A 25,096-nucleotide genomic window follows, 5' to 3' on the forward strand; every position below is an offset into this window, starting at 1 on the left:
TTAGAAGAGTGACCGTCTTTTATAGCAAGACTGAGAACTCAGCGTCATTACTAGGAGTACACAGGATATCCTGCAATCCTGGAATAACTCAGTAACAGCAATAAAAGATCTTTCCCACTAATAAAATATGCAGTATGACCAAAACTTTGCTATGGCATGAAGTGTTTAAAAAAGGTAATATACAAAACACCATTTACACAATAGGCATCTGGCAGCATTTTCAGACATTTTTTAAATTTATTCTGACATGCTATAAAGGAATAAATTACACTGTTAAAGAATTACCAGCAATAAAAGTACTTCTTGCTTTTAGCTGGACTAGAGTAAGTGAGAAGTAAGACAGCCTGGGGCAGTAGCCAATATGAACACTGCACGGTGGGAAGCTGTCAGAAGAACAAGAGTTAATCTGATCATATCCACTTCACAAGAACTTGAAAGAAAATGCCTTGGTTTAAAACCATCCAAACACTTCCATTCTCATTTTTCAAAAACTAATACATCGCAAGTCAGTCCAGCCGATGCAAGACAATGGCAATGTTTGTGGGCTGCCAAGAGTGGGTCTGCAGAAGATGCCATTTCATTTTAAATCCACCAATCTCTTGTTTCTGAGGGTTGGGTATCAATGCAGAAGGTTATAAAAAAAATGCAAGACTGCCCTTCCCCCTCAAGGAAAAAAAATACAAAAATTTATTTAAAAACAAAAAGGTGAGGAAGAGTTACAACACTAAGTCTAAAATGATTTCGAAAGAGACATCTCTTGCTTAACAAATGGCCTTGAAATTGTCCGCTTAAAAAAATTGGGGTGGTGTCGATTTCTTAGGCTGAATTAACAAGGCAAATTAAAAAAAAAAAAAAATCTCATTTCCTTACAGAAACAGTTTTTAGTTTTTAATGAACTTGTAAACAAAAAAGCTCCCGCTTCAAAATAAAAACAAAATCCCAGATCATATAGATGTTTACAGTGATTACATATATCTAAGCAACTTACATACAGGTTCAGTTGTAAGATGTTAACTAAATTTGTGACAAATATGTTGTTTTTCCTTTTATACCAAGAACATTATAGAGTTAATGCAGAGTCCTAAAGATTATCTAGTAGTCGCTAAGTTTCTCTTAAGTCTTCACTTTAGATGCTGTTATTTCTAGCACAGGTAAGCAGGCAGAGTCTTTCGTATGCTCAAAAACTGGAATCTTTGGTTACTACCATGTCAGCTGGCTTGATATGTTGCACATAGAAGCCAACAGCTTTAAGAATGTTTTAAGTGTGCAGCTTTCAAAACCCAGGGAGGAAGAACCAGAAGGAAAAAAAAAAAAAAAAGTGCACAATTGTGAGCATTTACAATTATCACAACTGTTGCTGAAGACTTGTTCATGCCATTCTTCCAAAACAATGAGATCTCAAAGCAGTGTAGTTCAAAGTAAAAAGGTAACAAAAATTGGCATATGCACAATTTTCTCCACCACTTGCATGTCAACCATTTAGTTAAACTTTTCCACTTGAAAAAATGCAATAGAAAACTGGACACCATGTTTCACTATCTCAGTAATAATTCACAATTACAGCTGCTACAACTCAGGGTGCAGCATCACTGACACCGCCCAGAGCCAGTTTATACTGAAATTAAGTTCTTTACACCAAGTAAATGGTTGCCCACAACCACTGGCAAGTGTACGTATGAACTAGAATTTCTAGGATTTGGGGAGTGACAAGTCCTGCTCCAATCTGCTCTGCTTTGTCCATTCCTCTCTTCATGCTCAGAAACCTGCAAGACAAACACAAGGACAATTTACTGATATTTGAAAAAAGAAGAGAAGCAGCCTCCACCCACAGGGGGAGAGGGTTGTACACCAATCACTAGGGCTACTGACGGAATATGCTGTACCATCTTGGAAGCGAGTCCCCATTTTTCTTTTATAGTGTTAAACATGACTGAAAGCAGTGATCAGTCAGACCAACTTTTAGCTCACCTCCACACACCATATATTTGCACTGTTCTTGCTATACAAAAAAAGTAAAAGAGCCTTGCACATTACATTAATGCAAAGTCTCTCACACAAGGATTCAGACAAGATTTTCTCTCATCACTAGAAAGGACTGTGCAGTTTCCCAGAACTGTTTTCTACTTGTCTAATGCCAAGTGTGTCTCAATGTCACAAGCAGTCATATGACTGCTATGCACATTACCCTTTTGAAGAGCATCGAGAGCAGAGCAAGGCCATTTCCCTACAGTAATTGGCATCCATTACATCTGTATATTCTCTACTCTTGATGTTCATGTGTCTGAGATCAGACCTTTTAGCTCATAAGCCTTTTTGGAGGAGCAAAGTGGGAAGAAGAGGTTCACACTGCCTCTTTTCTCTTCAACCAAAGTCCAAAGAGGAATGAATTCCAACATTACAGGGAAAGGAAGGAGCTTTTGACAAATCTCAAAGAACCAAATTACTCTAAAGGCACATCCATTTTTCCTTCAAATGACTGCCTGCATATTCTACTCTAGGTGGCTCAAGCAGAAACCTTTTGCTCTGAGCAGATGCTTCAAGTCTTTGCCAAAGCAAGTACCTTCTGTGGATGCCCTCTTAATGAAACAGCATGTTGTGAACAAGTGAATTTCAACCTTTAAGGAGCCATTCTACAGGGTTTCATCAGTGGAGTTATTTCTAAAGCAAGCTACAGATACAAAATGACCTTTCATTTGGTCACCAGGTGCATTAAAACTTAAGTATTTGGTAACAGCCTGATACATTCCAAAAATACACCTAGATAACCTCTAGGGAGAACAGCTTAGTTTCATCCAGAAATGAAACTTTTTGACCATATGAAGACAAATCCTCAGAAGTGCTAGCATTAGATGTAGCAAAAGAAAACAAAAGTAAATGAACAGTATAGTTAAAAACTAAACAAAACAAAGAACTTTGGATTCAGGCAGGCCTCATCCAAGGTTTCTCAGATTTTTTTCTTCACAAGACGAGAACAGCAGAGCCATTATAAACAAAATTTACATTTCTCCTACTTAGCAGACGTCAAATAACCAATATTTTCATGCAAATATGGTGTAATGAACATGCAGCTAATGGTTAAAATGGAGAACCTAGACCAGGAAACAGAATTCCCCCACAATGGGTTTAACATGTGATTCTAACTCAAGGGTATTAAATTCACCAAGGACCCCCACTGCAGTGCCAGGCAGCTGCTTGTTGTGGTGGAGGCACACAATCAGTGGGCCAGGTGGCTGCAGTGCCAAGGGCTTGTTGCATGTCCCTTGCTTGCCCATCTGCCAAAGGCCACATCCACTGGGGCCACGGGGCCCTAAGTTCTGCAGCAGGCCATGTCCACTGCTGGCCACAGCCTCAACTTCTGACAGCTTGCCAATACCCCAGCTTCTGAGACAGCTCCATGGGTCAGACCCAGCTCAGGCTGCGTTTTTGACATCCTTGCTCTAACTGAATCCGATAGATGCACTAATACTAGTTCTAGAAAGTGAAAAAGACACCGAGAGTCTACAAATAGGAAGAAATATTTATTAGTCCTAACCCAATAACCAGGCAATTTTAGGAAAGAAGGCAAAGCCAAAATGAACAGGCTACAGGCAGTCCTCGACTTACGTTTCGCACTTACAACGCTTATAAATTGACACCATTTCAACTTTATGACGTCAGTTTTGAGTTTACAACGCTTGATCTGAAGCAATGCCAGGCCAGCGAACAAGTTCACTGTATCGCTTGTCTCCCTGGAGAATATCTGTCTAAACTTCCTTGAACATTTTAAGAAAGCAGACAAGACTCCAGAAAAACCTGCAGCCAAGACTCCTGAGAAGACTCCAGCCAAGAACCCTTCGAAAAGTCCAGCAAAGTCACCTCAAAGAAGTCCTTCCAAATCAATGATAGCTATTTGCAATATAAATACATCAATGTAGCTATATTACTCATGTATAACTGAGTACAAAATTCTGGGGTATTTTTGGTGAAAACAGGGTATTGGGCCTTGGTTCAGGAACCAAGCCCCCATTTATAGCATTGTTTACAAGTTACAGTGTTTCAACTGAAGACGCAGTTTTCAGGAACCAAGAACCAATTGTGATGGAAGTCTGAGGACTGCCTATATTTGCAAAGAGGATGGGCAATACTCTGCCCAAATGGTAAGCAGCATAGTTTGATTTAAATCAACTTCATTTCAATCAGTAAGGCAAAAGCCTGATATTGATCAACTAAAAATCACTGATACCAATCAACTCTCACTGTAGTTTTTTGGTTTTAAAAGGTGTATTTCATTGGTTGATACAACAATTAAGACATGTTGATTTACAATCAAATGCAGTTTTTACAGTAGATTTGCTGTGTTTCTTAGGTACAAGTTATGTATACCATATAATTAAAAAAAATACAGCTCAACATACTTGGTTCATTAAATATCCTACAGTTTAATATGCTATTAAGTGGTGAAATATATATTTCATATTCACTATATAACTACAATTTTGCTTATATTTGTATTTGCATCTTAATCTGCATTAAGATGGATTTAATTAGCACACACAAGATCAGCAGTACACATTTATTGAACAAAGTATTGTTTTGTATACAGAAACTTTTAAATCAAAACAGAGTCCAAATTTACAATTAAATTTATTAAGCGTTAGTATTAGCTGTAGTAGTATTAGAAATGTGAACTGCAGTTAGTAAGTCAAACCAATTCTTTCAGGTGACCCTGGGGGCAATTATCTAAAAATGCCTAGGTGGAAGTCATTCGAGTTTACATCTCCTACTTGCCCAATTCTCTTTAACAAAGCGGTTTAAAAAAAGTGACTTTGGCTATTTTGAAAATCCCCACCACCACAAAACACCTTCTTTCAAGTTTTCAGAACTCAAATCTCACACTCTTTTTCCAAGTGTTTGCCAGCAACTTCCACCAGTTCAGGGGCGGGACTTTCTTTAAAACCATCTTCAGCAAACAGGTACTGCTTGAATGGTTCAACCTCTAGCCCTGATATTTGTTATGGCTGGCATGCCTGATGGGCAATCACAGTAGATGCTCATATCATAACAGCATTTTCTTCTTTGGCAGTTATGCTTAATCCAAAGTACCAGGGTAGATAGATGCCTGTTGTCAAGAAACCAAGGTGGAGCAAGTGCTTGACCCATCCGCTTCTTTACTGCCTGCAATTTAACTTTGCTATTGGGTATTTCTTGCTTTAAAAAGGTTCTTCAAGGTCTTTCCAAATTTCAACAGCATCTGCAATACAGCAGCAGCAGTTTGTCCAAGACTGTGGACATAGATGATGTACTGAATATGCTAAAACCTACATTTCTCTTTAGTCCAATGTTGAACTACTCTAGCTATACTTCCATCAATTTTATCATGATTTTCTTCACAGATGGTCATCAAACCAGGCCAGTTCTTAATAAGTAGCTCAAAGCAGTCAGCCACTGAATTCCATCACACATCTCAGGAGAGAATTGACTTGGATTCTCCAGCTCTCTTCAGTGAAGCTGAAGCAAATTGGTTGTTATAGGAAGTATTCTGCAATTTTAATTTCTTTATCCCTAGAGCACTTAAATCTTTAGCTATAAGATGCATAAAATTAACAGTGCACTCAGTAAGTTTTAGGTGTGCTTCATTTTCCTCTAAATTTCTTCTCATCTTTGCTATATTTGCAGGATTATCAGTGACAAGTCAACACATGTGATGCTAACATTTTTGCTACAGCTTTTACTGTTACTTCTTTAAAATATTTTGCAGCACTGGCTTTTCCTGAGGTATCAATTATTTCCAATAAACAGTCCCATCTTCTGCTGAGACACAAGCACATTTAACTGGATCTCGGTGAGCACTGCACCATCCAGCAAAGACTTCTCCTTTCAATGTTTTTTGCACACTGTTAGTTTCCCTTCTCATACATTATATCCAGAAGCCTTACAGCATCTTCTCTGCTGGGTAAAGTGTAACCTGCTGGTAACGACTGAATGTCAGTGAAGTTTTTGTTCTGAACAAGACTAAAGGGAGAATGTGTTGCATAAATGAACCGAGCAATCTTTTCATCTACGTGGTCCTACTGGACTTTGCTGGTCATAATTATGCCCTCATCCATAGTTTTACTTGGTAACGAACAAGCTCTTTTTGGATGCAGGTAATTCACCGTCTGAGGCATGTTTAGTTGCAGGACTCTTGGTGGTACCAGCAGACAATTCTGAAGTTGCAGATATTGTAGACGGATGTTCACAAATTTCTTAGGTTTAAGATGGACCTTGAAACAAAATGGTTAAAAAAAAAAAAGTCACTCATACTGAGTATTACTGAGACTGTAATGAGATAAGTGAAAAAAAATCCCTCCCCACAGCACATGTTTTTTAACCTGTGATTAAACAATATATATTTTCAAAGCCAATTCTATAGGGAAAATATTCACTAAATCATAAAAGGTTATCTTCTTCTACTTAAACCCTTTTGTTTACCAATATAGAACAGCTTGGAAAAAAAATAACTTTTATTTTAAAATTCATAAATGCCTATTAAACTGTATTCTGCATAAGATCTCTTTACCTAGGACTGGTGTATTTGTTTACACTGAACAATAAAGGACTGATTTCGAAAGTGCAGGGCTAATATTAAAAACATATAATTGACAAATACTCCCAAAAACCGGCACATCCATTAGATTTTGAACATAACAATTTTGAAATTCATAAGTAACCCACCCAAAATAATTAATATCATCACACGTTTATCATTTACTAGCACTGCTATATGGCAGGTAAGACACAGGAATGATTCAAAAATATTAAGTTTACTAACCAATGGATCCAGATGGCTCAGACATGTCCACGTCACCATCTTCAAGTTCACTGCCTTCTGAGGAACATTTTTCATGTTGCTTCCTTTGAGCTACCAGGCTTTGCATCTTCACTGCACTGTTTACATTTAGCACATGTTTCTCTTTCCCAGGGGCATGGGAATTTCTTATAAAAAAAATTCCCAAACAGGTTATTTCCCCTACCCAGCCTGCACGCATGGCAGATTTTTCCTCCAGGTGTTGAAAAATAATCAGGACTTAGTGTTCTCGGTACATTAGAAAATAGCTAATGATCTATTGCTCCTTTCCCAGATATATTGATCATGGTGTGTGAAACAACTACATTAGTATGGCAACTGAAATTTAAAGTAAAAAACACACTGAATAGCACACATTTCTTTATTAACAAGCTGTTTAATCCTTAAAATGCTTCAGATACATAAAACTTCCCTTAATCAAAAGATATTTCACATTTACAAGTATTAACTGCAATTAGTGAAATAAATGCATTTAAAAGAAGTTAACCTGGGGGAAAAATAAGTTTCAAGTATGACCAAGTGAAAGTGCCTGTAAACTGCTTCCTAGTCCCTTGACTATCTTGAAAATGAAGTTGTTTGAGTTACTTCGGCCACCCTTCAAACTTTTAAAGAATTAGCAGATCTTATCTCCTCCTCCTATTTTGCGTACCCTTCTCCCCCACCAGAGTGGGGGAAGAGAGACATTTTCCTGCTCCTTTAACTTCCAATTAATCTTGCACTTTTGAAGATGAAAGTCCAAATGAAGAATACATTTACTTTGCCTGCAGACGAGGCTACTTGCTTTCAAAGGCTTGTTTGCTGAAATATTCAGTTCCAGTCCCAGCTGCTTACACCTGGTGGCTTCCAGTGGTTTGGTGCAGCAAGTCTCTTAAAACAAAACAAAAAAATCCACACACTGCTCAAGTGATTCACCCCCAATCCTGAAGTTTGCCAGGGCTGGCATTACTGGTGGGAGATAATTAGATACCCTGTATAGCTGTATCTTTTTTCTCCAGCAGTCTCGCAACAATCCTGGTGCTCCCAGTTGAAGGTATTGGCAAGACAGTATGGTGAAGTGCTTCATCTAATTCTTTACTACTTGCAGTTTAACTTTGTTGTTGGATATTTCTTTCTTTCTTTCTTTGATGTCTCTTGAAGTGCTTTCCAAATTTCAAAATCAACAGCATTGTAATACAGCAGTAAATCTTTCCATAGTTTGTCCACGGCTATGGACATAGGTTTCAACAGGGTCAGCATTTCTACATTCTGCTTCATTGTGTCGAGTTCTTCCATTGTGAATTCCATCTATTGCGTTACAATTTTTTCCATACTCATCTAAATAGGTCAGTTTTTTTTTTTTAAAGGACTCAAAGCAACTAACCACTGAATTTCACTGCGTATCTTGGAGATAAAAGTAGTTTGATTCCTCTTGCTTCCTTCACAAAGCTGAAGGAAAAATTGTTGTAAGGTATCTTGCAATTTCAAGATGTTCCTTTATGCACAGAGTATGTCAGCCTGACCAAAAAAAAATGCAACTGAATGCTGCACTCATAAATTACAGGTTCCTTCATTATGTTCAGCTTGGCTTCATTGGTAGCCTTGTCCACAAGGAAAAGTTAGCTCCTGCCAATTACATTTTTGTTCACAGTCCATTACATGTTCTAGCTTTAATTCTTTTAAAGTATTGTGCTTAGGGTATTTCCTGGTATATCGGGTGGGCTTGACAGATGTTTCTGATGACAGGTCTCCTGGAATCATAGGGTGGGTCCCCACGCCTTCATACTTCGGCAGTTTCACAGAGCAGCACAGTCCCTAGGTCTCCCATACAGCTTCAAGCCATAATACAGTACATGACCTACGGTGCTTTATTTATAAAGCTAGACCTGAAAATTCTGATACAACCCCCCCCCCCGATTCTTCTTTTATATAGAGACATTATCTATAGCTCAGCTTTTGTATACACTCATGGAATTCAGCAATTATTTATTTTATGTTGTAAGAAATAAGTTGAGGCCTTAGTATATTTAGCACATCACATTTCTATTACTTTTTTTAAAGCTGTTTTTTAATTAAACAAAACCCAATATGAAAATTCAAGATCAGTTTTTATCAACCCTGTCAGCCAGCTTTGCATATGAAGAATGATGGACCTGGAACAATGTGATGGCGTCTCTGCACAATGATATGCCTCCTAAAACTCTAACAATGTTACTGTTTGAGAACTGCTTTTATTTTACATTTTGTCATAAATGCAAAACTGAACTAAAGCAGACGACTACACAGTGGTAAAGTCTAGGAAAGCTACTATAAGCAGCAATTTTGCCTGCTTACCCATGTCTCAAAACCAATGCCTGAGATTTCCAAAAGGAAGGTCCCTTGCTCCTCCCACTATCCAAAAGTTGGTTCAAGAGTGTAAATGTTAGTACCCCGTTTTCCCAAAAATACTTTCTGCCCAGGGGATAGGGTGAGGGAGCAGTACACTGAGGAAAGGGACAGAAAAAGGGGACTCCTAGTATCGTCCAGTGCCCTGTGTGTGCATGTAAGGGTAAGGGGTTAAGGGAGCAATGCAACAAGGGAAGGAGAAAGCCCTTAAAAATGAACAACTGAGTCTGACAGGTCTAAGGGGAGGCCACATGGAAATATTATATTGCTACTATGAATCAAAGTGTTCCTTGCAAGTGTAATGTATCAAGATATGGAATCATGTCCCTGCAGGCCAAGATCTGTGAAAGTCTTGTGGATCTAGAGAAAGGACTTTTCTGATTCAGGGAGGAATGCATGCATGCACTGGATCATGAGTTGTTCTCCAATTTTTCTTCTTGGGACTTGGGAAGAACATAAATAAAAAGCTCTTTCCCATGAAAAGAGGAAGGAACATCCTCCATGGCTTCAAGAAGAAAAATTGATCTCCCTGTTGCAAAATGCTATCATAAGATGGAGTCCTGCAAAAGGGAGGGAAGAACGTGAAGAGGGTAGTAGACGTGGTAGATTAAAACAGACTAAAACTAAATGCAGGTTTCTTTCACTTTATGCTGTACACGTGTTCCTGGAAAATGGCGCATAGCTCGAATTCACATAAAGGGAAGCCACTCTAAAATGCAACTAATAGGGGTAAGTCCGAAGACCTCGACTGTACTGAACCCTAGACCCATTTCTATCACTTTGACAAGGACAATTTTGGTACTCACCAACAGCGGATAGTGCTCTGTCCTTGTGCGTACTATCATAATGGGCATGACAACTAGAGAAACACGTCGCAGATAACAAGTGAGGAGCAGAGATCCACACAGGACACTATTTTGGTGCACATCACTCCCACAATGCACCGCACAAAGCAGCTGACTGCAAGCTTCACCACACCAGTTGCATGAGAGAATTTACCTTGCATATAACAAATTTTTCATATAAAAAGAGTCACCGCATAAGAGTGCATTTGCACATACAGAACCAGCATAAAACGAGGGAAACCTGTAGGCTATCTAGTCTGAATAATCCAAAGGAGCCAGGGATCTATTTTGATATTATCCCAGGCTTCCCTGGCAAGGGATGGGAAGGGGAGGAGAAAAATCAAATGATTTGTTGCAGATAGACGATCACAGGAGGAGCAACACACTGAAATGTGGAGGCTTTGATATTCTGTTCAGGACTTAAACTCATCCCACCTGTATATTTTACATCAGTATTAGGTACATAACCCTGCCCACCTCTTAGAAGCCAGAGTCAGTAATATAAGTAATACAGGAGGTAACAAAGTGTGAGCAAGTCTCTCCATTCACTTTGTGTCCAAAATAATGAACCCGAGTCATGGAATTCCTATGAGATACGTAGCAGGGTAGGAGTTGAGAGACTCCTCCCCTTCCCACTTCTGTTCCTCTTGTGTAAGAAGAATATGATCCAACAGAAATGCTTTGAAGGCCACCCCTTCACAAACAAAGGATCAACTGCCAACATCAGTGGTTTCAGTAATAGTTTTATTTGGGGGCTCCTACTTGGGGCAAGGGCTCTTAGGACTGGCCCTGACTAGCTAAGTTTTCTGACTTTAAAAAAAAAAAAAAAATCTAGTTTACACTGAGAACTAACTTGCATTAAAAAATTAAGTCAATGCATTAGCTAATATTATCTATCTAATCTTGTTTTTCAAGTCTAGACAAAGCTTAAAAGACGCACCTTACTTTGAAAAGGGCAAGGAGGCAAAGGTTTAACTCCTACTTCAGACTGACACTAAAAGTTTGCCAGACAATATAAATTTCCTCAAAGACATTTAGAGAGTCGTGAAGAAGCAACTAGAACATGTACCTAGGATACTGAGCCTCTGACAGGTTAAAGCTCTCCACTGTTTGAAAGTCTAGGGTTGTTATATTTCAATAATTACCTCCGACAAACTGATGAAATTCATTCAGATTTTAAATAGCAATGTTAATTCTCAGGTCTTAATTCAGAAGAACACATCAATATTGGTAATTATGGAAAAGCTTGGTACTTAGGGTTGGGATAAAAGAATATAAATTTCAATCCTACTACGCACGTCTAATATTGAGCAAGGAGAATCATAGAATATTTCTGTTGCATCCACCCAAGGATAGTCACACGTGTCAATTATTTCAATTAAACAGAGTTAAGGTGCTATTTCTCCACTGTTTCCCAACACATTTTTCTCTTTTTTTAAGCTAAAACTGCAAATTTAAAATTCCCCTGAAGAAAGTTTTAGCACAGGGCACAAATAAGGGGATCCTGAAGATTAGGACCAAGAGCCACTGAAGAACTGCAAAGAAAAACATTAACAATATACTTCCTTGCATCCTTACCAATGAACACCCAAGATTATTTTAGCTTGTGTAGACTCACTTAGTTGGATCACACACCATCCCCTTTTGTTTTGAAGCATCAGCTTGGGCACATGGAGCTGCTACAATGGCAACTATACTGCATCAGTGCAGTAACATTAGAATAGCACTTTGTGAAGGTAAAACTGGAACAGGTTCTCTGCTAAAAAGCAGCCAGATAATTTATATCTAGTTTTCTTAAGCATTTTAAACCAAATTCCTTTTCTTTAAATTGAAGTTTATTTTTAAAACATTAGGCTAGTAATCACATGTAAAAATTAACATTTCCCCTTGATAGCATGAACTGGAAAAGCATACTCCTTATCAAGAAAATCTGAAAGCCACAAGCATCCAGCCACTTTGGAAAACTGTGACTTTCTGGAGATCCGCAGTAGTTAGTGAGGATATGTGAATTTTGGCAAGACATTTCCGACTTCCTGGTCCTTTACTTTGACACTGGGCCAAGCGATTCTGAATGCCAGATATTCACATAACCAAGATGGCACATGATAGGAGCCAGATCATTCACAATTTCCCATTTTCAACATTTAGTGGAGAGCAAGAGACAAATCCACAACACTAGTAATAGCTGGAACAGAGTAGAACCCAAAGTCTCCAGATATCGGGCATAAAGCACGATCCTTAAAAGTGTTAGGTCTAGGATTTTGGATTGTATCATTTATCACATTCCCAACACCAAGTCAGTTTCTTGTTTTGGAAAGGGGTTAATGCGGGAGCAAAAGATGCAGTGGTTAAAATGACCCAACATTCCCAAAAGAAATGATATGAAGAACAAGGACATTTTGGTTTAAAGTTAGTAGTCAAATTCTCCAAGGACGTCTCTTGTTTTTTTAAATGAACAGCCAAATGTATGTTTTTAACCACCTCCTTGATCTAACACTTCAAATCACTGGCATTATCCAATTTAGTGTTTAATTTTTTTTTCTGTAACGTCACTTGGTTCTTGGCTACTAACCTTTCATGTTACTCTTGGATTTGTCAGTTTGCTTGCCTGTGGGGGTTTGGGCCTGCTGCCCCTGCCCACTAGAAGAGGCGGCTTGCTGTGCTGCTTTCTGCTTTAACATTGTCCAGTCGAATGTATAGTCATATTGGTGGTTCAAGGTCCTAGAAAAAGAGAAAGGAAATGCATGACAACTACCTTTAAATACCAAGTTTTAGTTGAAAGAAAACAGAGCTAGAGTACGTAGACAGTGAGTATTAAACTGAAAAGGGCTCTGGGAACAAGCTTGAAGCCATTTAGCAATATTTGTTTCCCTTGTGTACACAAATGTACAAGCTTTTCCTTCTAGTTCAGCTGTTCCTTCTGACTGCACCAAAGACACAACACTTCTGTTTTTATTCTGGTACAAGAAGGATTCTGAGTGCAACAAATTTAGAACTCTTTAGTGTCTGATATTTAGGAACATACCCAAAAATGATCAGCTGATGAAGAGTCAATACTAGCGCTCCTGTTAATTAAAAGCTTTTTCCAAAGAAATCTGGGTTTGTGTTCTTATGTTTCATTATCAGAAAAACCTTTTAGAAAAAACACTCTCCCACCCCCATTCTGAAATCAAATGAACTTGCAGGGTTACTTTCAGTCCTATTGTCGGGGAGGCCCCTTGAATGCCCAACCCTCCTCCTCTAATGTTTCTTCCTCAAAACTCAACAGTTCTTTTGTAATAGTTTTGTTAGAGGTGGTTGGAAATACCAGTTCTAGATATTTCATGGCTTGTTGATATGCAGGCACAAAGTCACTGATGTAAAAACATGCGAGTACCACAGTCACGCAAATGGAACAGAAAAAGGTTTGTTTTCCTTCACAACCGTTTCATATTCTCCCATGCTTCTCAGCTCTCAAACTGGAGCTTACAATTTAAAGTGGGAACTAAACTTAGCAGGGGTCTTCTCTTCTGGACACAGCAAGCTAGCTCAATAAACAAGCCGCGTAAAGTTCCTAGTGATGCAAGCAAACAATTAGGTTGCTAGATACTTGCACAGTTTTCAAACTGACCTGAAAAGAATACGGAATAATTGCCTCAGATACATGTAATCTGGTGCCTCTTCAAAGCGCAAACCACGACAGTAGTTCAGGTACATGGCAAATTCTGCAGGAAAACCCTGTAAAGCAGTAACATTAGTCAAACTAGGACCTGCATGATGAGGTCTTCAGGATGATGTGGTCATCATGGGGGACCTAAACTTCCCAGACATCTGCTGGGAGGAGCAGTCAGCCAAGTCTGATCGCTCACGTCGGTTCTTAGCCAGACTGCAGGACCTCCATCTAACCCAGGAGGTGCACAGTCCCACCAGGGGAGACGCCTTGTTGGACCTAGTGCTGGCCACGGGTGATGACCTGGTGAGGGGGCTGCGGGTGATGGGCCACCTGGGAGACAGTGATCATCGCTTGCTGGAATTCACCATCCAGCGTAAGGTGGCAAAGGGCTGCAGCAAGGCAACAGCCCTAGACTTTAGGAGGGCTGACTTCAACAAGCTAAGGAGGATAGTTGGGGAAGCGCTGAGGACCCAGAGGGGAAGGGAATCAGATGTCGAAGGTGAGTGGTTGCTCCTTAAGGAGACGATCCTCCATGCCCAAAGGGAGGTAATCCCAACAAGGGTCAAAGGGAGCAGGAGGGCACATAAACCCCCATGGCTCACTAAGAGCATCCGGGAATGTCTCCTTGCTAAAAGGGAGGCATATACCCAATGGAGAGATGGGGTCATCGCCAAGAAGGACTATGTTATAGTCGCCCGAGGATGTAGGGGGGCAGTCAGGAGGGCCAAGGCAGAGTTGGAGATAGGACTAGCTTCCCGGATTAAGGACAATAAGAAGTCCTTCTTCAAATACATAGGGGGTAAAAAGAGGGTCCCGGGTAATGTGGGGCCCCTGCAGGACACGATGGGCAACTTAGTCCCCCCTGACCTCCCTGCTGGGCCCCCCTCGGGCCCCAAAACGCCTGGGCCAAGGGTTAGCGAGGAGTTAGTTAGGGTACTTCTGGAGAAGCTGGACGTGTTCAAGTCCGCTGGTCCGGACGATCTTCACCCTAGGGTTCTACAGGAACTGGCTGAGGTCATTGCGGGACCCCTGGCACGGCTCTATGAGCATTCGTGGTGCTCTGGCGAGGTGCCGGAGGACTGGAAGAGGGCCAATGTGGTCCCTATCTTCAAAAAGGGAAAAAAAGAGGACCCGGGAAATTACAGGCCAGTTAGTCTGACCTCAATCCCGGGTAAGCTCTTTGAAAAAATTATCCTGGCACACATCCAGGAGGGCCTTGCGGGGGAATGCATGCTCAGGGGCAACCAACATGGGTTCATCAGTGGCAGGTCTTGTCAGACCAACCTGGTGGCCTTTTACGATCAGGTCACCAAATCATTAGACGCAGGGGTTGCTGTGGATGTAGTCTACTTTTGGACTTCCGGAAGGCTTTCGACACTGTCTCTCACCCTGTCCTCATCAAAAAGCTGAGAGACTGTGGTGTCGATGCCCACACGGTCAAATGGGTCGCCAACTGGTTGGAGGGCCGCACCCAGAGGGTGGTAGTGGATGGGTTCTTCTCGACCTGGAAGGATGTGGGCAGTGGGGTTCCGCAGGGCTCGGTCCTCGGGCCTGCACTGTTCAACATCTTCATCAGTGACTTGGATGAGGGGGTAGAAAGCACCCTGTTCAAGTTTGCTGATGACACTAAGATGTGGGGGGATGTGGGTGCACTAGAAGGATGCAATAGGCTACAAGCTGACCTTGACAGGTTGCAACGGTGGGCGGATGAGAATAGGATGGGGTTTAACACTGATAAGTGCAAGGTGTTGCACATGGGGAGGAAGAACCGGCACCACACTTACAGGTTGGGGAACTCTCCTCTTGCCAGCACGGAGGCGGAAAAGGATCTTGGAGTCGTCATTGACTCCACGATGAACATGGGCCGGCAGTGTGGGGAGGCAGTCAAGAAGGCCAATCGTACCCTATCATGCATCCACAGATGCATCTCGAGCAGGTCCAGGGAGGTGATCCTCCCCCTCTATGCGGCACTGGTCAGGCCGCAGCTGGAGTACTGCGTCCAGTTCTGGGCGCCACACTTCAAGAGGGACGTGGACGATATGGAAAGAGTTCAGAGGAGGGCCACTCGTATGATCAGGGGTCAGCAGGGCAGGCCTTATGAGGATAGGCTACGGGACCTGAACCTGTTTAGCCTCCACAAGAGAAGGCTAAGGGGGGACCTTGTGGCCTGCTACAAACTGGTCAGGGGGGATCAGCAGGTATTGGGGGAGTCCCTGTTCCCCCGTGCACTGCCAGGAGTGACCAGGAATAACGGTCACAAACTGGCGGAGGGTAAGTTTAGATTAGATATTAGGAGGCGCTACTTCACAGTCAGGGTGGCTAGGGCCTGGAACCAGCTTCCAGGGGAAGTGGTGCAGGCTCCTAGCCTGGGGATTTTTAAAAGGAAGTTAGATGAGCACCTTGCCGGGGTCATCTGACCCCGGTGCTCTTTCCTGCTAAGGCAGGGGGTCGGACTAGATGATCTACCTAGGTCCCTTCCGACTCTAGCTACTATGAAACTATGAAACTATAAGGGGCAGGAGAGGGAAGAAGAGAAAGATATCTATATTTGAACAGAAAAAAAAAAAAAAAAAAACTGTCCACCTACTTTATCATGATGCCAGTTTTTGCCCCACTTTGCTAAGACTGCTTAACTGAACAACCAACACCCATTCCCCGCCCCCCCAACTCAATTTATAGGTTCTCAATCCAATACCTGCTTTCAAAGTGTGGGGAAAAATGCCACACTAAATTATGCCTCCTCATTAAAAGCCTGTTACATCAACTGCTTTATTCCAGTTATACTTAGTTCTTAACTATCATTTTCACTAAGAATGACAACATTCCCTTTGGAGAAAATACTACAAATTGGGTGTGCAATTTATGTTGGAGTATTAGAAGCAAAAACAGAACATATTGCCTCATGTTTAGTACTTAGATCATTATGCTGTTACTACTTGAGAATTTGCACTAAAACAAATTTATGTATTTAATGCTGCATGAAGACACTTTTGTCACATAAGAAATAGTATATGCATAAACTGGGGTGGGCAAAATACAGCCCGCGTGCCGGATCCAACCTGTGAGGCCATTCTATCCAGCCTGCGGGGCCCCTAAAAACAAATTTAGAAAATTAATATTTTTCTGCCCTTGGTTCCTGTCAAAAATGACAGGAACCAAGGGGAGAGTAAGACCCAGGGGAAGCCTGGCAGGCTCTCCCAACAGCAGGACCTGCCCAGCCCTGCCAAAAGCCCCAGCAGGGGCTTCTAGCCTGGGACCACATGGCTGCCCCATGCTGGCCACAGGGTGGAGGAGGGGCTGCTTTCCCATTGCCACACCCAACTTTTCCCCAGGCTCCTTCCCAGGGTGGAGGAAAGCAGCCCTTCCCCGCCCCGTGGCCGGCACTCCCTGCTGCAGCTGCTCACAGCCCAGTCCTACTGGGCTGTGTGCGTGTGGGGGGGAAGGGGGGGGCGGGCGGCAGCGCTGACCACAGGGTGAGCAAGGGGCCACTTCCCCCACCCCATCTTTAGCACCACCTTGTAATCTGGCCCTGCTGCCAGTCTGGGCCCCACATGCTGGCTCCGGGCTCGCCTGTTGGGCCTGCGCATGGTGAAAGCAGCTGCGGCCCCCCAGGTTGCTGTGCTGGGCAGTGTTTGCCATGGCCACCTCTGTGCTACCCAAGCTCAGTGTGAGCAAGCTCTAGATGGGCAGCAGCAGTCAACACTGCCTGGCGTAGCAAGTGTGGGGGCTGCAGCTGCTGTCACCACGTGCAGTTCTGATGGGCAAGCCTGGAGCCAGCACGGGGCTGGATTAAAAGCTAGTGCTGAGCACAGGGAAAAGTGGCCCCTTACCCACCCTGTGCCTGGCAACCTGCGCTGCAGCCGCTTGCAGCCCATGTGAGGCTGCCTGTGCCTGCTCCAGACAGCCCAACATGGGCTGTGAGCGGCTGCAGCAGGGAGTGCTGGCCATGGGGCAGGCGAGGGGCTGCTTTTCCCTGTGCTCAGCAACAGCTTCTTCTCTGCCGGAGAGTGGGCAGTCAGGGCTGTGAGCTGCCCCCTGCCAGTACTGCAGGGCTGGGGGAACTGGGAGCCAGTGGGAGCACAGGGCCCACACCGGTGTCCCAGGTCCAGCGCCAGCAGGGCCCAAAGCAGGGCAGCAGGAGCACAGGGGTCACAGCCAGCAGGGGCTCTATGGAGCTGGGCCAGCTCCCCCCTCTTTCTGCTGGTGCAGCCCAGCCCAGCTCCACAGACCCCACTGCCAGCCTGTGCCCTGCTTTGGGCCCGCCAGTGTTGGCCCTGGGATATTGGTCTCAAGATGGTGACCAGGGGGCAGGGCATTTTTCAAGGGGAAGGGCTACCCACACAGCCCTCGACAGCCTGCCAAAACTGGGTAAGCGGCCCGCCACCCAAAATAATTGCCCACCCCAGGCATAAACTCATGGTGCAGTACAAGTTTAACAATATGCAGAAGTCAGCCTCTGGTGCTCTTGAATAATGCCCAACCATCATAACCCTTTGCAGATATTCAGATATTTTTGTCCATTAGATCCACCTCTGACATCTGTAGTCCCAAAGAGGAACATTAAAACACTCCTTTTAAGTGTTGGGCAACTGCTTCTACAGTACAAGCCTGTGGGGTTCCTTGAGGGTTCAACTTGAGTGCAGCTTCAACAAGTACAAAAAGTGTCATTAGGAGACAGATTAATATATTTTCAGTACACAGAGGAGAAAGAAGAAATGAAGCTAAAGAGTGTTCTCTCAAAATACATTCTGAGAGCATGTGGATAAAACTCAAACTAGTAAGCTTGTGGAAGCATTTGGCATAGCTGGAGAGCTAAACAGAAAAAAAATCAAGTTGAAAAATGTTCATTATTCACATATCCAAGGGCAAAGCATGCCTGCCTTGTTATGAATATTCATAGCCTTGCTAAAATGCCAGCTGCTCCCCATGGCCATACAGCACAGCTGCCACTGAGCAGAGAACACAGTGTCAGATGTTTTGACTGTCCAGTGTCCTTCAACAGTCCAAAAGAAACTTGGTACACTGCCTTACAACATTCACTTGTTTCTTACCTTACACAAAACCTCAACAGGAGTGGACATTTTCTTTTCACTAATCTTTTCATACTTTTGCTTCTTTGTTGCAGCCTGTGGAACATGTGGGGCACAATATAAGAGACATTGTGCAACAATGGATTAACAGGACATCACCAAAAAACAAGCAAACAAATAAAAAACCCCAACAACCCTCCCCTTCTTCCTGTCATTTGGGGCAGGATGGGGAAGAGTCCTTGGACAGAGTGTTTAATGTAAAGTTTCAAGCCTCACACACTTACTGCAAAAGGAATGAAGGTCAATCTGGTATTAAGATTTGGACACAATTTAACACCATTTATTGCATTCCCTTACATGGCAAAAAACTCACGTAGTTCTAGCTGCCTTTTGCCCATTAAAAAAAAATACTGCACTTGCATATCCATTTGCCAACGTTCTATTAATTTCTGCTCAGTAACCCATGTGACTGTTGCGTGTTCAACAAGCAGCCATTACATTAAAGTTGAAGCAGATGAGCTCGTGTTTACCCATTTAAAAGAAAAAACAAAACCCTACAGACAATGTAGTTTCAAAACTATGAGTTACACAATTCCTATGTGGGGGAGAAATAAAATTAAAATACAGGAACAAGATTAGTGAAGTCTACACAGTCAAAAAACATTTTACCAAACCCTTACGATTCTGGATGTAGCACAGTGCAAATGTGTATCTATGGTAACTGAAATTTAAAGGGTTAAGAGATGCATGCTCTGACTATTACAAAGTGCGGCAGCAGCAAAAAACCTTTTTCACATACTACAAACAATATGTCTTGGAAAGAGTTCCTTTCTGTAGTTACATTTAAGGCTCCATTACCTAGAACAGCCTGTGCAGACTAATAAGGAGCATCAAGCCCATCTCGAAAATACTGTATTCAGCGGCATAACACACACAACCTCTCTCCACAAAAGTAATATCAGCTCTCCAAAACCAGGGTATGTCTTACATGGAGAAGCTAATTTTCTTTGCTGGAACAGAAGTATGAAGGAAGAGAGAGGCATGGAAACACTGCAGGACGGCTGCCAGCAAGCAAGAGAAATTAAGTTCAGTGTTAGTTAACCCTGTCATAGCTGCTGGCAACATTTTTTGTTTCAGAAAAGAACTGGGCACCCATCTTGCAGTATCCATAAAAACGCCAACTCACTCATGGCGCTGGAAATCCTCCCCCTTTATTCTGGCTTCCAAAAAAACAAGGCACACATCTTACACAGTGCATAAGAAAATATGGTATTTGCAGTGAGATATGTGAGAAAATATGGTATTTTAAAATCTACAGTAGAACAGTACAACCTACCTTTAATCCTTGCCATGGCAGGCTGGTTCTGTTAAAGTACATCAACACATAACCTAGAGACTCCATATCATCTCGACGACTATAGAAAAAAAGGTACATTTTTAATAATTTCAAATGTTAATCAAAACACTATGGACTAAATGTATGAAAAGCTTCAGTTTTTTCATATTGATCTCAATTTGCACAATGACACAAGGAGCCATAGTACATGATGTAAAGAAACATTGCTCAAGACTTATCTTCCAAGAAAGCCTAGAAAAATTTGGAAGGCAGAGAGCCACCAGCACACATGCAGCAATTACCACAGGCAAAAAACTCCAATATTAAATTTCCTTGCTTTGAAAAAATAAGGGCATTTATACACGTTTGGGAAGGGGGCTTTAGTTAGAGCAGCTCGGAGAGCCACTCTAATTAAAGCTCCTGGAATGTCACATGTAACAGCATCTGCATGCTGAAAAATGGCAGCAGGGACATTTTTACTAAAGCTAAACTGAGCTTTAGTTAAAGGGCCCCCGCCACCATTTTTCAGCACAGAAATGTTGATACATGTGATGCTGGAGTGTGATTAATCAAGTCTGCTCCAAGCAGCCTTGCTGCACTTGTATAGGTGTCTTAAGGTTTCCCCTTGCAACTGCTGCTCATTAGCATATAGTTGTGACTCAATACCCATCCATCTAGGAAGTTCTCCCCTCTCATAAGTCTCCTAAAGGACAAAGTGAAAATTTGAATAAGTCTAGATCTGTTAACTGCGCTGTACTGCTCAGATGAATAATTCTGATTATTTCTGCTTCTTCCAAGCCTTTTAAAATAAGAGATCTACAACAATGTATAGTTTTCCTTGTTCATCTATTTGACCTATTTAATATTGGTTTCATCAAATTTTGCTTTTATCAGGGACTGACAGCACTTTATCAAATTAAAAGCAACAGTTTGTCTTGAGGGAGCAGTAGTAAGCAAACAACTAATTCAACAGAACAGTTTCTCTCATTTAAATACGACTCAGTGCTTCCATGGTTTTCAACAAGAACCTGAAATTTGGGAGTAGAATTCCCTGGGTGAGAGAAATACCTTCCTGCCTCCACAGAAAATAGCTCGCTTTTGTCTGGAGCTAAGACACCAAAGATGGTCATTTGTGAACTGCATTAAGAACTTACTTAGAAATTACCTCATTAAAACCTTTAGGTGTTTTATCTGCTTTGAGTATGCATCAGACCCAGACCCACATACAAAATCCTACAATTCCCTGCAGCATTTTGGTACAACTACTTGAGGACAGATACAATCTATTACAGTGGTAAAATGACCATGCCACCACTTCTCCTTCCAGGTAATACCACCGTCTCAGCAAAAGTTAAAAACCGTGAAGGTCTACCTCCTTTCGTCTAAAATATTTTACCCTGATGCCAATCCATGTTTAAATGTGCCTTGGACTATACTGTTTTTTGTTCGTCTCGAATTTGTCAACTGCAAAGGGGGGAGAAAGAAAAAAAAAAAAAAAGAGACTCCCCCTGCTACAGATATTGCTCATCTGTTAGTCTGCAACTACCTAAGTGCGCAAGAAAGAAACAGGCCAAGCAGCAGAAGTGCTGCACTCTACCAGGCAGACAACTTGCATGACAGGTCATATGTGCATGAACTGGGATGGTAGGAACCAAAGGAACCTAAACAGGTCTGCTGCCCTGAATTGCTTGCCATTTAAGGGTAGTACAAAACTAAGGAGGGTAAGGGTAGGTGGAAGAAAAAAGGGAAGATAAAAGGGGAAAAAAAAGATAGCAGTATTAAGCCAGCAGTGTGCAAGACTTGTTTGTTCAGAATAATTTGTGATTAAGTTCTTTAAAAGTATCAGCAAAATGCACTGCCCTGGTACACAGCCATGATAAGCTGATGCCCAAGACTGCTCTGGAGTGGCAGCAGCCTGCACTTCCCCTCCTCATTTTTCTGTGCTGCGGTTGTCTAGTAGGAAGCCTGGAATTCGATCTTGTAATGACATTTCCTAATAAAGGTGTCATCAGAATCCATATCCTGAAAGTAGACCCCAGAGTATATGGCTTGAAAGGGATGGATGATATCACCTTCTATTATACAAGGAATTTATGCTACTTCAGTAACAGCTGTCAGTACACTCAAGTCCAAACCCTGCGACAGTCTCAATTTAGCCCTGTAGCTAATGAAGAGCTGCACTGTAAAGTCTCAGGCCTTCTCGTCTCTTCTTGATTTACAACAGAGGGCCTTTTCATGGCTTCTTTGTTGGCTTAGTCTCAGACATTTTCTTCAGTCTTTAAGACTAAAGATGTTTTATTATTATAACTGGAATTTTAAGTGTCAAGTTAGAGGATAAGGCTACAACCCAACTTAAGCAACTGAGACAATAGTGCAGTTAGCCTCTTTCCTTATCCCATCATATCCTAGCCTTTCCCTTCATATCCTAGCTTAGGCAAAACTATCTGGGATACAGTTCAAAACATGTTTATTTCAGAAATCCAACACCAACTTTCTCCATTTGACGCACATGTCAAGATATGTGGACTTTATAGGGAAAGACTGGCTTGCTTAAATTTCTAAAAAAAATTAAAGGGTGGAGGGAGAAAGAGAGGGAAGAGGTCAGGTACAGGAAACCCATAAACCATTTTCGAACTCTATTACAAGCAGCTTAAACATACTGAACAATCAATGTTAAATTATGCTGCATTTTATGAGATCAGCAGTTGGAGTTGCAAGTACTTATAACAGGAGCAGACGTGCAGAGAAAAAGCTGCAACTACTTTGATGTTACTAAGCCTAATACTCCAGGATCTGATTGTTAACATATCTAGCAGTAGTGGGTAAGGGAAAGGGACAGAAATATAACAACTCATGTTTGGCTTGCGTGCACAATACATGTTTCTGAACAATTAGAAATACGAATGCTCAATTCCTGGACCACTGGAGCTGAGAGAAAGTTGTGTAATTTCATTTTTGGATCAATACTTGCTTTCAGGAAGGCAGCTCAGCTCATCGTTCTAGGTATAGGGACAATGCTGCAACTACAGCCATACATGAAACACTAGAATACAGCTGAGGAAAAAAGAACACTGTACACCTGACCTACAAACACTGGCACCACGCACTGCAACTGGATGACTGGGGGAAAGACACAGGAAAGATACTAGGAAATGGGCATCTGAAGACAGTTAGGGTTTGGGGCATTTCTGTAAAAACTGAGGCAAATAGACTAAAGTGGCACCAACGTGGCCAGCATGATGAAGAATGCAGTTTGTGAGGATTTTGTCATAATCCCTTTGTTCCATCTGAAGTAGGAATTTTATTCAAAACAGAGGGCTAAAAAACAAGCATCTCTCTTCAACCTATGGCTTCATTTTCTTCCATACAAGTGAAACTAGTTTGGCAGCTTCAGAATGTTACGAAGAATCTCAGCTTGCAGCCTTCAGGAGCACTGCAGTCATCTTGAACTCACCTCTGCTCAATGCCAAGATGTGCATTGATACTGGCATATCGAGCTGTGCCAGTGAGATTTTTGTCTTCTCTGTATGGTATGTGCTGCCTTGTCCGGTTGTCCCGATACTTTTTGGCCAAACCAAAGTCGATAAGGAATAACTTAAAAAGAAATTTAAAAAATTGGTTACTGTTTCCAGTCAAAGTACATGAAAACCCCACCCCATCTCAGTAAATCAGCGTTAAGCTACATACTTTTGTTTTATTAGATCTGGAGTTGAAATCGGAGCCTATGGTTTAAAGGAAGCAAAACACATTACAACCTAATGTATTGCTCTAACAAGCAAGCTCCAAAATCTTAATAGTCAATTAAAAGAGGCTCCTCCACCCACCCCTTAGTCAGGTGGGAAGGACTGAGTGACAAGCAGCACTCAAAATTTAGTCCTAGACTACTTACTACTGTAACCTCTTTAACACTAACCAAGATCTGCAACACAATTATTCCAACTGGTTAAGGGAAATGCAAGTACAGATACAAGTATGCTTCACAAATATTTATCTTCAGGCAGCTGTGGGCTAGTGATAATTAAGCATTTACTCAATGGCAGCTCTGCAGCTTGATGCATTTACAGGTGTCTGTGCACTTTAAATCAGCAATGAAGTCATTCTGCGTAGCACAAAAGGGCAACAGGACATACCTTGCTTTTCAGCCGTAAAAGCTAATTTTAAAGCTACTGATAAAGTAAGCGAGAAAACTAAGTACCTGTATGGGTACTTGCATTGAACACTTAAATTCAGCTGACTTCATGTAGAAAAGCAAAAGGAAACTGAGCATGATTTCTACAAAGCTCACATTAACTAAACCCCCATATGACGATACAACATTTAGGTTAGTCTATTAAATTTTGTTAGTGTCCTAGCAGCAAACCCTGTACATTCTTGGGGCAATGTTTCAGGGTTAGGCAGGAGACTGAGGTATATAAAGAACATTTTCCATTGCATATCTGGACTATTGCTTCTTTTGTCCAGTGTTTTCTTTTGTTCCTTCCATAGGCTCATAGAAACATTAAAACTCAGTCTTCCAAGCTGCATGCCACACAGCTAAACTACTGCCCCAATGTATGTGAAGACTTAAAGTCCAAGGGGCTTAAAGGGTTACAATCTTAAGTGTTGAAAAAAGTGGCAAGGGTCCCACTACTTTGGGGGCTTAAAAGTTTACCTAGTTCAAGGAACACACTTAAGATTTGCACGGTTATTTTAAGGTGATCCTAAGACAGGGGGCATGTCTTTAAGTTCATTCAGATATGAAGAAAAAAAGTTGAGATACAGCATTATCAAAAGTGGAAGGAATGAAGGCTGCCTTTGGCATATCTCGGTTGTAAAATGCAATTAAACATGACAGCTGGCATGGAAACCATGATAAGCATTTCTACAATGTTGGTTGGTGGCGATTATTCAACTGTATTTTCATCCAGAAAGCAAAAGCTTATGCAAAAAAAAATCCTATTGAACACTGTCTCCAGTTCCTTCCAAGTTAGCAAACTGAAGTCTGGGGACAAGTTGACATCATAATACCATGTTCCTATAAAGAATTTCCTTTATTAAAGTGAGAAA

General features: G+C 41.8%; 1 protein-coding gene across 3 annotated transcripts in view; it reads right to left on the reverse strand.

Annotated features, from left to right (window-relative positions):
* Positions 1-205: 205 nt before the first annotated feature.
* CSNK1A1 (casein kinase 1 alpha 1) overlaps positions 206-25,096 on the reverse strand; it is a 52,428-nt gene continuing 27,537 nt past the window's right edge. For 2 of the 3 annotated variants that reach the window (XM_090064053.1, XM_090064055.1), the window contains 6 exons: positions 23,505-23,644; positions 20,051-20,129; positions 18,736-18,810; positions 13,643-13,749; positions 12,605-12,753; positions 206-1,763 (listed from right to left, as the gene is read on the reverse strand). In XM_090064053.1, coding sequence (XP_089920179.1) covers positions 1,756-1,763; positions 12,605-12,753; positions 13,643-13,749; positions 18,736-18,810; positions 20,051-20,129; positions 23,505-23,644 — 558 coding nt within the window. In that variant the 3' untranslated portion in view covers positions 206-1,755. The remainder of the gene's footprint in view (positions 1,764-12,604; positions 12,754-13,642; positions 13,750-18,735; positions 18,811-20,050; positions 20,130-23,504; positions 23,645-25,096) is intronic. The other variant, XM_090064054.1, reaches the window with a different exon arrangement.

The sequence above is a fragment of the Crocodylus siamensis genome, chromosome 10 (assembly GCF_052110815.1).
Source record: "Crocodylus siamensis isolate JL-2025a chromosome 10, ASM5211081v1, whole genome shotgun sequence".
NCBI classification, from domain to species: Eukaryota; Metazoa; Chordata; order Crocodylia; family Crocodylidae; genus Crocodylus; species Crocodylus siamensis.